Source organism: Arctopsyche grandis, chromosome 3 (assembly GCF_051622035.1).
Source record: "Arctopsyche grandis isolate Sample6627 chromosome 3, ASM5162203v2, whole genome shotgun sequence".
Classification (NCBI taxonomy): Eukaryota; Metazoa; Arthropoda; class Insecta; order Trichoptera; family Hydropsychidae; genus Arctopsyche; species Arctopsyche grandis.
The window spans coordinates 19,602,174-19,616,216 of NC_135357.1; the positions used below are offsets into that span (position 1 = coordinate 19,602,174).

The window sequence follows — 14,043 nt, forward strand, 5'->3', positions numbered from 1 at the left end:
ATAAAGTAAAAATATCAAATAAAATATAGCATAAGGAATGCCTTGCACCTACAGCCAGTTTCAATAAATATGTAAGAAACAACTACAAATACAAAACATCCCTGTAAGGCCCAAATGGAAGAGAGTTAATCAAAATTTCACTCATAAATCACAATCAATCATGAAAACAATGATGAGCGCAGACTACCAGATAAATGGGTTAGAGTAATTTCCGACAATTTACGCTCACTAAGGTGGAAAATATCACATTCAGTCTCGGCAGCAACGATTTCATTAAGAAGTCGGATAGCTCTTGGAATAGGAGCCATTCGAAAAAGGACTGTGCGGGCAGGAGGTACAGCCAGCAAATGATGATGTCTACCACGCACATAGTGATTAGGGACATAAAGCCCCAACTGCTCCAGCAACAACGGGCATGACGTATTACCACGTAAGAGCAGGAGAGCGAAACGAATTAATGAGAAGTTTCTCCGAAGTTCAAGGGAATTATACCCAAGCATGCCCAAAAGGAAAGGAGTGGGGTAGAGATATGGGTAATACCCATATTCTTTCCTATATAGGAAACGAAGAAATGCTTTTTGCACTTTCTCAATCATCAGAGAGTAATTTGCTTCATGCGGATTCCACACAATCGCATTATACTCTAGCTTACTTCTCACAAGCGAATTGAAAAGCAAGCGAGAAGACAAAGGATTGAAAATTTAAAAAAATTTTATATCGAAAAAAAAATGTAAATATATATTATACTAGTTGTTTTACCCGGCTTCGTTCAGTATTTGTAATATAAACAGCTTAAACATGGCGAATCTAATGGTAAACATTTTCATTTATTTTTTTATTAAATTTATTTGAATCAAAAAAATATAGTATTCAACCAATTGAATTGTCATCTTTGTTTTGTTTACGAAGTTCCAACGAACATTACATATTTTCTTACATATAATACTTACAAAGTCTCTTTCGAAATTATATATTAGATTATGCAAAAAAATAGTTTTTTATAAATTAAATTGAGTTATAAACATTATCAACTTTCATAAGATCATTATTATATGTTATTATTACAAATATTACAAATAGTAAAATTTGTATTATATGTATATCACAGCCGTAAAATGGCAGATCCTCAATACGCACAAATAATAAAATAATTTAAATAAGCTACTATCAAGAATGTATTTAAAAAAAAATAATGTGTTACCTCGCAGAAAAACTATAATTGTGGAATCATTCACTTTGAGGTGCGCTCAACGTTGAATATTTCAATCTTTCAAAGTTATTTTTACGCATCTATTGTAGCTTAAAAATCCAAAAGCTTGTCAAACTGTTGCAAATTTTGGAACTAGAAACGGCATATCACAAATATTTTAAAACCATAATAAAAAGTAGATATGTGGCCTCAAAATTTAAAGGACTTCCAATTCCTTCAAAGAAAAATCAATTATATTCCGGAAATTCCAATGCATTTTGCCATAAAGCATTTGAGTTTACGACTACTTTTTTGTTCTAGTCAAGTACAAAGTTTTGCGATAATAATGTTTTCTATACTTTTATACTTGAACTTGTGTAGGTCATTGAAACTACTGACAATAATATTTTATTGGTTTATGACCTGTTCTTCGTCCATTACTATATCTCAAAAAAACCGCTAAGTGCTGTACCTTTTTTTCCGTTAACCGAAAGTCGCAGTTTACTTTCGTTCGATTTTTCTTCCACTATTTTTTTCGACCCCTTAAACACTGCTCTCACGAAAAAAAATTTTTCCTCTTAAAAAGGTCAAAAATATTGTGGCCAATATTCCGTCCACACCCCTGAACGTATCCAGCTGAAAATTTATATTTGTATTCTTTATGTACCAACTTAGAGCTGATAAGGTAATGTAACAAAGCAATACTAGGTACGTACATAGATAAAGTAAAAAACAAATGGTATAATTGCTTAATCATTACCTAAATAAATAAAAATAAAAATAAAACATTTTTCCTAGTGAATTTTCGTCACAATTTTCGGAGATAAATTTAAACACATCATAATTGAATACGTTCGATTTTATTTATCGAAAATTAAGCACACTGCTTATATCAATATTAAATTTTGCGAAACACAGACACTTTTACGGACGACCAAAAGTTTGACTTCTTAGTTTCTACATATGTAGGTAACCAAGCAAGAATATGTATGTACATATGTACATATATATTCTTGCATTAAAAAATGCATTGGATATAAATACTTAATGTATGTCCAGTGCAATTTTTATTAGTATATCTTACATACGTATGTAACTACTCAAATACCTACATGTTTACGAAAATCGGATCAACAAGTTTTATCTTTTGATAACTGGATTATCATATAAATAGATAGACCCAAAAATATATTGGAAATATGATTTCCATGCACCGTATATATTTTCTGAATTCCAATAAAAGAACCACCTGTTACAGTTACGAGTACATTGGCACATGTGATGGAAAACCTCCACACACGAAATATAATAACGAATGCTGTCTATTTATAAGAAGGAACAACTTTTGTTCCTTTTTATTTCATCGTAATATTTTATAGGTAAGGGTTCAACGCCCTCGTTTTCGCCAACAAATATGAATCATTGAAAAATCTACAAATCGAAAAAATTTCCTTTCGGACGGGTAGCTTAAAAAGATTTCTTTTCACTTCTTCTTTGTCCGTGCATTCTTAGTCGAGCTCTTTTGTCTACGCGTACTTGAGAATATACTCGTACCTGAGGAGGTCGGAAAAGATTCATATCCCCCTAGAAACGACCGCCGATTCGTTGTGTATGTTTTCAGGTAAAGCTTAGGGGTTTGTTTAGGGTGAGCAGTTTGTTTGAAATGTTAGGAGATAGACTTCAATACACAACTGATTGTACATACCTACATATGTACATATGTATTAGAGAATAAAAAAAATACCGACATTTGACACTGCCGATACTAACGGAAAATAATTCTCACTAGCGTTAGTACTGGTATCTACCGGTGTTATATGTAATTATATGTTATATGTTATAATTATAATTATATGTTATATGTAATTATAATTATATGTTATATATAATTATAATTATATGTTATATGTAATTATATGTTACAATTATAATTATATGTTATATGTAAGAAATTAGTGCAATAGAATAAAATAATTTACCTTTAAATATCATATTTTATGTATTCAAATAAAAGTCAAATAAACATTATATAATGTATTTTTCTTCTTCTAATGCCTTATCCGCATCCGGAAGTTGGCGATCACCTCGTCGATTATTTGTAGATAATATATATTATTGATATCCGCATCGGTCTTCAGCGGCTTGGAACAGATCGTCGGCGCTCATATCGGTCCACATGCGCCATGCTTCGAAGCCAAGACAACTTCTTCCTACCAATCCATTTCCTATCTTCTATTTTCCCCATAAATTCGTATTTTGGATCCCGTATCATGTGTCCGAGGTACTCCATATTTCTTCGCATGATGACAAAAACAAGTTCCCTGCTTCTCCCTATCATGCTGAGTACAGCTTCATTTCAAAACTTTTTTGGTCCATAGGATCTTCAGCATACGCCTGTAGACCCACATCTCAAAAGTTTTGATATGGCTATTCATCCTGTTCTTCAGAGTCCACGTCTCGCATCCATATAGCAACACTGACCAGGCGTAGCTATTAGCGAATCTGAAATGCGTTCAAAGATTGAGATTAGTGCTACCAATCCCGCAAGGTTACTTCAGCACCGGGATTGCGGTGCTGGGAATTTCCGATCCTGGGATCCCGGTGCTAGCACCGGGATTTCAAATGTATAAGAAAAAAAGTTCAATTGCATGTTTTCATATTTCAAAAACGTTCAATGTTTCACGCAAAAAACACTCGCATATTGGCGTACTAATTTCGAGAATTTGGCTACATTCTTTAAATTTTCGTTTCGCATCCATAAATTAAATAAAACACATCCGAAAATGTAATTAAATAAAGTAAAAAACATCGCTTTGATTCATTGATTCGTTTTTTACAAATAGTTTGTACCATCTAGTAATTATTCATCGAAACAATCCACCTAATATAAAAAAAAACTCCAATTACATTTACTTTATGTAAAAAATTCGGATGTGACCAACCTCGACACTATATATGTATTTATTTGAGGAATATAAGAAGGATAAAAACAAAGTTCGATAATCGAATATATGTACATATGTACATACACGTTCATACATACCGGATATGAGCATTTTCAATACAAATTGAACACAAATGTAGGAAAACTTACACAATACTAAAGTTCTACTTCCGGCTTACGAATTCCGACCAAAACCTTATCAGCTCTGTGTAGGTACAAAAAGAATACAAATATAAATTTTCAGCTAAATATGTTCAGGGCGTGGAAAGAATCGTTGTCACAACATTTTTGACTTTTCTAAGACGAAAAAATCCCGCTTTCGGTTTATTTATTTAGTGTTTTTTTTTTATTTTCATCACATTGATACAACAATTATACTTGAATTTTTACTTGAAGAGCACACATGTTAAAGGGGTCGAAAAAAATTGTGGAAGAAAAAATTTCACTGCCACTTCTGGTTAACGGATGTGTACTAACTTTTATACAAAACTTGGTAAAATTTTAGTTCAATAAATTAAAGGACTTCTTAAGAAAACATAAAAAACCTTGATTCTCTAAATTAAAAGTACTACTTTCGGTTAGGAAAAAATATTGGGGTATAATATTAATAATTTCTATTACAAGTAAGAAATTTTAGTTATTTTTTTAAATTTTAGATTTGATGAATGGTTTGAAAGATAATTTAATTCAAAAACTTAAAAAGAAAAAATGGACACCTATAAGAGGAGGTACCATTTCCGGTCAACTTAAAAATTTGAAAAAAAATTACGGTGTATCGATAAAAATTTCAGTAACCAATACTAAGTTCCAGTTCGATAGGAAGAACAGTGTTTAAAAAATACCCAAAATACACTGACACACAATAAACATACAGACACTCACACAGAAACACAGGCACACACATTTTTTCTAGATCACGAAAACGTGATCAGTGGTCGATTCTGAGTTCGAATCAATTAAAATATGCTTCAAATAGCAGATACAATACATATATACATATATACTTATGCTATATTTTATTTGATATTTTTACTTTATCTGTTATTATTAAATGCTATTTTTTATGTTTATGTATGGATGTATTTATGTTTATGTTTAATTGTTATTTTTTTTTTTTTTTTTGTGTTATATTTTTTGACCATTGTGGCGCTTTAGGAATTCCTGTTATGCCACAATGGTCTGTTTAGAATAAATAAATAAATAAATATACAATCAGTGGCCTGTATTGTATCTGCGACACAATACAGGCCGTTCATACCACTTCGTGGAAACGGCAAGCTGGCGTCGAAACGGGTGGAAGAAACGGGTGGCAAACAAATGGACTATGACTGTCATTGGTCATCTCACCATCGTTCATTATATAATGTTGTTTTATGTTTTTTTCCATATTATTTTTGTAAAAATAATATTTTTAAAGAAATTTCTGCCAGAACCGTAGTCCCGGTATTCAGACTAGTTTCAGCACCGGGATTCATGGTACCAGAAAACACCGGGATCCCGGGATTGGAAGCCTTAATTGAGATGCTTGTTTGTAAGCGCCGCCTTAATTTTGATTAACGCTGTTCTACCCATCTCGATGCGAATTCGTAATAATAATCTATTAGTGAAGTAAAAATATATATGTGAGTCATAATGAGAGCCTATAATGCAAATTTTATAAGATATAGTGTGAAAACGATAAAGTTATAGGCGTTTAAATAATTAAAATCTGACAAAACGAGTGGGGGACGGAAAGTTAAGCAAACGGAGCTACGGGCTCTCGGCAAAGAGTTAGCTTTCATCTTCTCCAAAATTTTCGAATTTTTAAATATGTCTATGAAGACTATATTTCACAATCGACCAAGCAAAAACAATTGAAATCTCTATCGGGGGCCAAATCTCGCAAAATGGCAAATCGAAGAGTTTTAGGAAGGGATCACTCATCGTTGTACAAAGTGAAACTAAGATAAACCTTGTAAAAATAGATACTAGGCTTTTCATTGTTAGCACTCAGTTATAAATCAATATACGTACATACATTTGTATTCAGAAGTAGTCTCAGGTTTTAATACGATATTTTCGACATACTTTATCTTTGATTTTAAATCGATGATACACTTAACGGCTTCTTTGAATAGCAGGTCAAAATTAATGTTGATTGTTGACTCTTCTTCTTCTTCTCAATAGAAAATAATTCAATTAACATTAAATTGAAATTATAATACTACTGATACTGCCGGTAGTCTATATTTTGTACTTCTGTTAGTACCGAAGGTAGGATTTTGAACCAAAACTGGTTTTAGTAGTAACTATATTGTAATCCTTAATACATATACAAAAAAAACAAACTTATGTTAGTTTTTAAATTTACATAATAAGTTTATTTTCACAGCACTTTCGGCACTATGCAATAGAAATTCTATAAATCTAAGCTTATGTGTGTATGTACATATACATACATCTATGAACATACATATGTATATGCATTTATTCATGAGCATAAAATTCACTTTTTAAATAAAAATAAGTTTCAAGATAAATAATATATCCCAAATTAAACTTTTTTACATTCATATAGCTTGAATTTAGGTGTTATTAATTGTGAGATCAATCAAAACATAATTTTCCATTTTCACACAAAGAAAATTCATACAGCGCGAGTGTGATCAATGGCGCCATCAATTAGCACGTTCAACTGTCGACGCGAAATTTTCGAGTAAATATACGAGGCTGATCAATCAAACACTGAGTAGTCAAATCTCGTCACATCAATAGTGCTAAATTAATATTAATTTAATACATACATATGTAATAGATATTAATTATCCCTTTTGTTAAAATTACATAATTTTACCCTTTAAAATTTCGTATACCAATTAAATACATATTCACGCGAATAGCTTTTTTCCTCCGAAAAAAATGTAATATTTATTCTTGTACTCATATATTATCTTGCTTTTTTATTAATTCCAAAAGTTGAATTGTAAAACTTTGCGTCGCAATCCTATTCAATTTGGGTACCTTCTTCTTTGTACCAAAACACAGTGGTATGTTTTATTTATATCTACAAATGTATGTGTATGTGATATGTATAAACATGTATTTAATTCAATTCATTGTTGTCATTAAAATACATGTAGAATGCAATACAAGGAATTTTTAGCATTTTTAGTTGAATATGAAATATACATATGTATGTATGTAGTAGTTTTTAAATAAAACTATACGAACTTTTACAAGGCAGGCACAAAAACACATATCCACGTTCATATCAGATTTGACCACGAACTAATGCGTATATGTATTTACATATTATCACTTTTCTAGACAATTTTGTACTATAGCATAAAGCAATAACAAAAGATCCCGAAAAGAAAAAATTGTGGCGCCTTATAGTAAAAGTTTAGATTTATGAAATTGAATCTGATTTTTACGGATTTCAAGCTTATTTATTGCCATTCGTAAAAATATTTTTTTGAGGTTTGTTCGCGAAGGGGTTATCACTCATTAGAAAATATTGTCATGCTATCGTGCTATGTAATATGTACAGTATAGCTTTTTTCAATCGATAAATACAATGCGTAATCTAATCCATATATCCAATGTGTACTTATTTTTGTTATTTAGCAATATGTAGGTACACTTCCGATGCATATTTTTTTATTATTAAATATACAATAATATACTAGCGTTATGCCCGTTGAAACGGGTGATTTCGGAAACACATTGATACATGATTTAAAATAAAGTTACAATATGAATAGTAATAATTAATCGGAATCGGAACTGAAACAGAAATCGGGAATCGGTTATGGCAATTAAATTATGAAATAAAAAATAAAATAAATTTATAAAACCCGAAGTCAACATCGAAGTCGAAATTGGATAATGTGAAAAGTACGTATTTTTACATCGCGTGACGTAAGCAAAAAGATTTATGAGCTATATACATATGTTTAATTTACAAATCCTAATACCCACAATTATGTATAAACAATCCCCGGTCATTGACCTCGTAACCTTGAATACTATAAATTACATACATATACATATATGTATATCGCAATTAAATTATGTGCTATTTAAAACTCTTCTATTATCAGCCGCAATGGTCTACTGGTCTAAAGCCCAGTCGAACAGATCGGACCGATTTCGATCCACCATCTGCGACTTCGATTTAATTTAATTTTTCAAATATCGTTAAAATTTAATTAATTTAAAAAATATATATATATATTTAATTGTTTAATATGAAAACAAAAAAAACGGTTCAAAACCTCGGTAAATAAAACTATTATTACGTACTTTGGCGAGAAGGAAACAATTTCAATTAATTAAAAAAAAAAATAGGCTTATTGAAAATTTGGTGTTGGCTTCGTCGCTAACTCTCTGAACCCAGGTTCGGAACTTATCGAATCTTGCCTTATTAAACTCGCCACAAAGATCCAACTCAATTTTAATAATTACCATTTTAATAATTGCATCTGTTCACATCGAAAGGTTACTCGTCATCTGATGTGAAATCTATCATTCGAGAAGACGAGAATTGCGTTTAAAGCTGCCATCCAGTTTATCTGTCGTTCAGTCTGTCTGGTGATTGTCGAGCGCTTGCCCCGCACCGACCTATAAGAGGATATTGGTGTTCGCGCGAGGGTACGCGGGTTCGATTCCGAATAAATTTATACAAAGTTCAGGCTTTTTATCGATTTATTATTATGTTCGTCTAGCGTTAGAACACACACACACACACAGAATAGCGTCTTTATATAAATAATATAAATTTTCCGATACTTACATACATTATTATATCGTGTGCTATCGTTGTGTCTGGACGTGTTAAATCGTTCGCATTCTACCATGGAGGATATTGTTACTATAAGCCAGAGAATACTCGCGGACCTTTCAAAAAAAGGATCTGGTGCCAATGTCCTTACCAAGGACAGGGTGCGATACATCAGCGACGAAATTAAAAATATAGTATCCATCGCACGCGTCGCTTTTAATAACCTGGCCTCGCTAAAAATCGCTGTGGAGTCCCTCCAGACTATCCACACTGATGTCGGTGAAATAAAGAGGATGATGTGTCGTCCCTTTCCAGCAGCTCTGGCTCCAGCTGTTTTTGTTGAACCTACAACTCTGCAATCGGGCGAGGTAACATTACGAGAACTCTCCACACTGTCAACTGAATGTAACAATACTACAGTACATAAACAAACACCTGTCAGATGCCCGTATGACGTTATAGCGGCATCCTCTACCGTTTCACCTCCGCCTTATTCAGCTTCAACTTCACTCGCGTCTGCTTTAGCTTCAGCATCTACTCCTGGGTGTGCTACTGTTTCTGCTTCTACTGTTTCTGTTTCTGCTTCTCCTCCTTCTCCTATAAAACCTGCGAAATCTTACAGTCAGGTCGCAGCGCTATCTTCTACTGCTTCACCTCTGCCATCTTCATCTTCAACTACACTTACATCAGCTTCTGCTTCAACATCTGATTATGTTCCTGTCTCTTGTGCTCCTGCTTCTGCTTCTACTGTAGATCCTTCAAATTCGTTCAGTCAGGTCGCTGGGACTTCTTCCGGGAGACTGCCATACACTCGTGGATCTGGAGCACCTGATAAAACTTTACAGGTGGCCACTATTCCGAAATTGAAGAATGTACACGTTTTTAATTTGGCAAATAACTGCACTTGTGATACTGTGAAACAGTTCATATTAAATAAAATTAAAAATAAAAGAATCAACGTTTCTCAGGTTGCTAAAACTGACATGTGCTCGTCATTTAAAATTAGTGTAGATACTGAAACTTTTAATATAATTATCAATCCTGAATTTTGGCCTATAGGTACTGGCATAAGAGAATGGTTATTTCTCAAAAAAATCTCTTCGAAACCGATTGCCCAAAACCGTGACCCGTAACATTAAACTTTATTATCAAAATGTGCGGGGTTTAAATACAAAACTCAAGGAATTCTACAACAACGCCGCTTCTAGATCTATTGACGTCCTTGCTATTACTGAAACATGGCTAAACTCATCTGTACATGATGCCGAAGTACTTGACAGCAGTTTCAATATATATCGCCATGATAGATCTGCCAGAGGTGGTGGTGTTCTTCTAGCAGTTAAAAATACAAATATTATTTCGGTTGAAAGACTTAGTCATCTTGAGGACATTCATGAATGTGTATGGCTAAAACTAAGATTTGTTAACATTCCTTTTTTTATATACATATGTACTATTTATTTTCCACCAAGATCTCCACCAAATATTTATAAGCGATTTTTTGATTTAATTATATCTAATTATTCACATTTTAGTAATGGTCGCATTTTTATATCTGGAGATTTTAATCTGAATTCTTCTAACTGTTTTCCTGATGACCTTAATTTTTTTATATCTTTATTCAACTTAAAACAAATTAATACTATTCGAAACTATTTTAATAATTCCATGTTGGATTTTCTATTAACAAATTTAGATTGTCAGAATATTATTATTTCAAATTCAGTTGATTCCTTGGTTCCTGAAGACAGCTATCATCCTGCTCTTGATATTCATTTAAAATTAACTATAACTTATTCCTCACTTCGTTTAATAAATAACTGTCTTAATACCTCTGTCCTAAATGGATGGTTATTTACAAATGTTGATTTCAAATATTTAAATGATATTCTTTGTAATTGTCAATGGGAGCGAGTTTATGAGTGCAAAGATGTTAATTTGGCCCTCTCTAATTTCTATGACATTATATATTCTATTTTTAATGATTGTTTTCGGTTGAAAGGATTAGTGACGAGTAAAAGGATTTATCCGCCTTGGTTTACTAAAGAAATTATTAATCTCTTAAAAAGTAAATATCAAACACATAAACTCTGGAAGAAATCGAGCAATCCTCTTATCTTAAATAATTTCCGTATTTTACGTACGGAAATTAAGAAATTAATTAATAATGCATATAATGTTTATGTAGCTGATTGTGAAAGTTCCATAGTTAAAAACCCTAAGAAATTCTGGAACTTCATCAATTCTAAACGTGTAAATCGTGTAAAGTCGACCATTATGTACAATGATTCTGGATTGTTAGAGGGTGATCAAAACATTGCTAATGGATTTGCCGACTTTTTTAAATCAGTTTTCAATAATCCTACTGATTCCATGGAACCTACCAATGACTCGGAATTTACTTTCCCCACTTTAGCGATTAATCATCTTGACTCTTCCGATCTGAAATATGGCTTTCTAAAGTTAAAAAATATTTATTCTTCCGGTCCTGACTCCATCCCTAATTACATCCTAAAAGGATGTGAGGTTAGTCTCTTAGAACCTTTAAAATTCATTTTTAATTTAATTCTAAGGAACTCTTCATTCCCCAATTTATGGAAATGCTCTAAAGTAACTCCTATTCATAAGAAGGACGATAAATCTTGTGTAAGGAACTACAGACCAATAACTATCTTGTCAGCGCCAGCCAAAATGTTTGAGGTAATATTACACAGATACATTTTTAATCACTTTCAAAGTATGCTCATTGATCAGCAGCATGGCTTTCGTCCGGCCAGATCAGCTATTACCAACTTGTTATGTTTCTCTAATGACATAACCAGCACTTTGGATTGTAATAATCAAATGGATGTAATATATACTGATTTTGAGAAGGCGTTTGATAAAGTTGATCATAAAATTTTGGTTAGTAAATTAAGTTTTATTGGATTTACTTATAATCTTGTTGGTCTTTTTATTTCTTATTTACAGGATCGACGTCAATTCGTTAAGTTTGGGAGTTGCTTTTCTTATGAGTATGTTGCCACTTCTGGGATTCCCCAAGGATCAAATCTTGGCCCTTTATTATTCCTAATATTTATCAACGATATTCAATCTTCTATTCACCATTCTAAATTTTTATTATATGCGGATGACTTAAAAATCTATAAGAGAATAATTGATTTACCTGACGCTCTTTATTTGCAAGAGGATTTGAATTCTATTTATGAATGGGCTAATGTTAATAAACTTCCCTTCAATATCCTAAAGTGTCGGGTCATTTCTTACTCTCGTTCTCGTTCTCCTATTAAATATCCGTATAAATTTCATGATTCTCTTCTTCAGAGAGAATTATTTATATCTGATCTGGGAATAGTCTTCGAAAATAGTTGGAGTTTCAACATTCACATTGAGAATATCTGTGATAGGGCAACAAAAATCCTTGGATTCGTAATCCGTAATTCGTCTGAACTAGGGCTCACTGCCATTCGTCTCTTATATTGTACATTAGTTCGCAGTGTGCTCGAGTTTGGCTCCATTATATGGTCTCCCTATCAACTTCGTTACTCTCTAATGTTGGAACGAGTCCAAAGGAAATTCCTTAGATTTTTATATCTGAAAACATTTGGATTTTATCCATATCTGTTCCCTAGTGCCTTTGTCTTGGGATCTTTGGGTTTCAACTCCCTGGCAAAGAGAAGAGATTTATTTCTTGGGAAACATTTCGTAAAATTACTTAGAGGAGAGATTCACAATCCCACTATCCTGGAGAAACTAAAATTCTGGGCCCCGGAAAATCGTAGAGTTTTAAGAAAACATGATATATTTTTACCAATTAGGGCTAAATCAAACGTGCTCATGAACTCCCCCCTCTCGAGAGCTGTTCGACTCCTTAACTTACTGGCACAATACTTGGACCTATTCGATGCCAGTTATGTTGAGTTGGTGGAACACATCCTAAATAGCACGATATAAATTTTTCAATCTTATTTCTTTGTTTTTATTTTGTGTACATATTTTTTACTTGATTTTTATTATTTTTTTATGATGTTTTTGTTTATTTATGATTTTTATTATTTTCTTATGTTTTTTTTTTTATTTATGATTTTTATTATTTTTTTTTATGATGTTTTTTTTGTAATTTTTATGATTTTTATTATTTGTATTAAAATCACATTGACGCTTTGGGGCAACCTGTCAAGTCTCTGTGGTATTGATTTTTTAAAATAAAATAAAATAAAATAAAAATATGTATGGACATTCTTATACAAACTTTCATATATGTCAATATTAAAGGTTTATATTAAAATGTGTGTAATATGATCATTCAATTATGTTATGTCAAGTTCGTTGACATTCATGTCATAATGCGTTTGAAAACATTCATGCTGAAATCGAAGCACATCTGAAATTTTCCAGTCTTTGGACTTTCTTTTGGGTCCGCACCTTTTTATCATTGTAATTCGTTTTTTTGCGACAACTTTCTCAAACACTCCCCAGGGCGACTTAATGCGGAACCCATTTGCAATTTTTCGACCCCTTTGATAGGAAAAAAAATGATCAAATGCCCTAAAATATCCGTTCTAATGTATTTTATACTTTTTCACATCAGAAAATCATAAGACACTTATTTTTTTTCGGTAAAAGCAGACAAGAATTTACGTAATAGAACTAAATATTTTCCTCAATTTCTTTCATTCAAATGAAAATTTAAAAAAATATCTATTGAGCATATGTATGTAAATGTATTTTAATGTGTTTTTTTTTCTTTACAGATCACGTAATTGCTTTTGTGAATCGAGTTCGAGTTCTCTCTCCGCTTTCGAGGATGATGTTTGTAAAAGTTTTTCTGCACCCAAAGCTAACATAAAATATCAATCATTCGTTTTCTTTCGATTCGAAAATGGAGATTGTTTATATTGCTTATCATACGTTTTCCTGTCGAAAAAATAATAAAAAGCTTTGAATAAAAAATGATAAATATAGATATGTACATCGAGCACAAATGTACATAGAAGGATTTTACTCTAATCGAAAAAATGGGAGCAAATCAATCTGGACGAGAACATTTCCAATTTGACGACAAAGACGGTAAGTCGATTGTACCCCATAAAAAGCTTATTTATTTGTTTTTGGAATAAAATTTAATTGTAAAGTAAAATGGGATTT

General features: G+C 32.0%; 2 protein-coding genes across 3 annotated transcripts in view; both read left to right on the forward strand.

Annotated features, from left to right (window-relative positions):
• Window positions 1-14,043, forward strand: part of LOC143909923 (serine/threonine-protein kinase 32A) — a 111,979-nt gene that overhangs the window by 37,525 nt on the left and 60,411 nt on the right. For both annotated transcript variants that reach the window (XM_077428196.1, XM_077428197.1), the window contains exon 2: window positions 13,650-13,965. In XM_077428196.1, the coding sequence (XP_077284322.1) occupies window positions 13,914-13,965 (52 nt within the window). In that variant the 5' untranslated portion in view covers window positions 13,650-13,913. The remainder of the gene's footprint in view (window positions 1-13,649; window positions 13,966-14,043) is intronic.
• On the forward strand, window positions 5,458-12,854 carry LOC143909147 (uncharacterized). The gene is made up of 3 exons (XM_077427048.1): window positions 5,458-5,484; window positions 9,264-9,439; window positions 9,518-12,854. Exons 1-3 carry the CDS (start codon window positions 5,458-5,460, stop codon window positions 10,026-10,028), a joined length of 714 nt encoding a protein of 237 aa, XP_077283174.1. The 3' UTR covers window positions 10,029-12,854.

Coding starts and splice junctions, on each gene's coding strand:
- LOC143909147 (XM_077427048.1), top strand. CDS start 5,458: ATGACTGTCATTGGTCATCTCACCATC. Junction 5,485..9,263: donor TCATTGGTCATCTCACCATC/GTTCATTATATA, acceptor CAATCGGGCGAG/GTAACATTACGAGAACTCTC. Junction 9,440..9,517: donor GCTTCAGCATCTACTCCTGG/GTGTGCTACTGT, acceptor GAAATCTTACAG/TCAGGTCGCAGCGCTATCTT.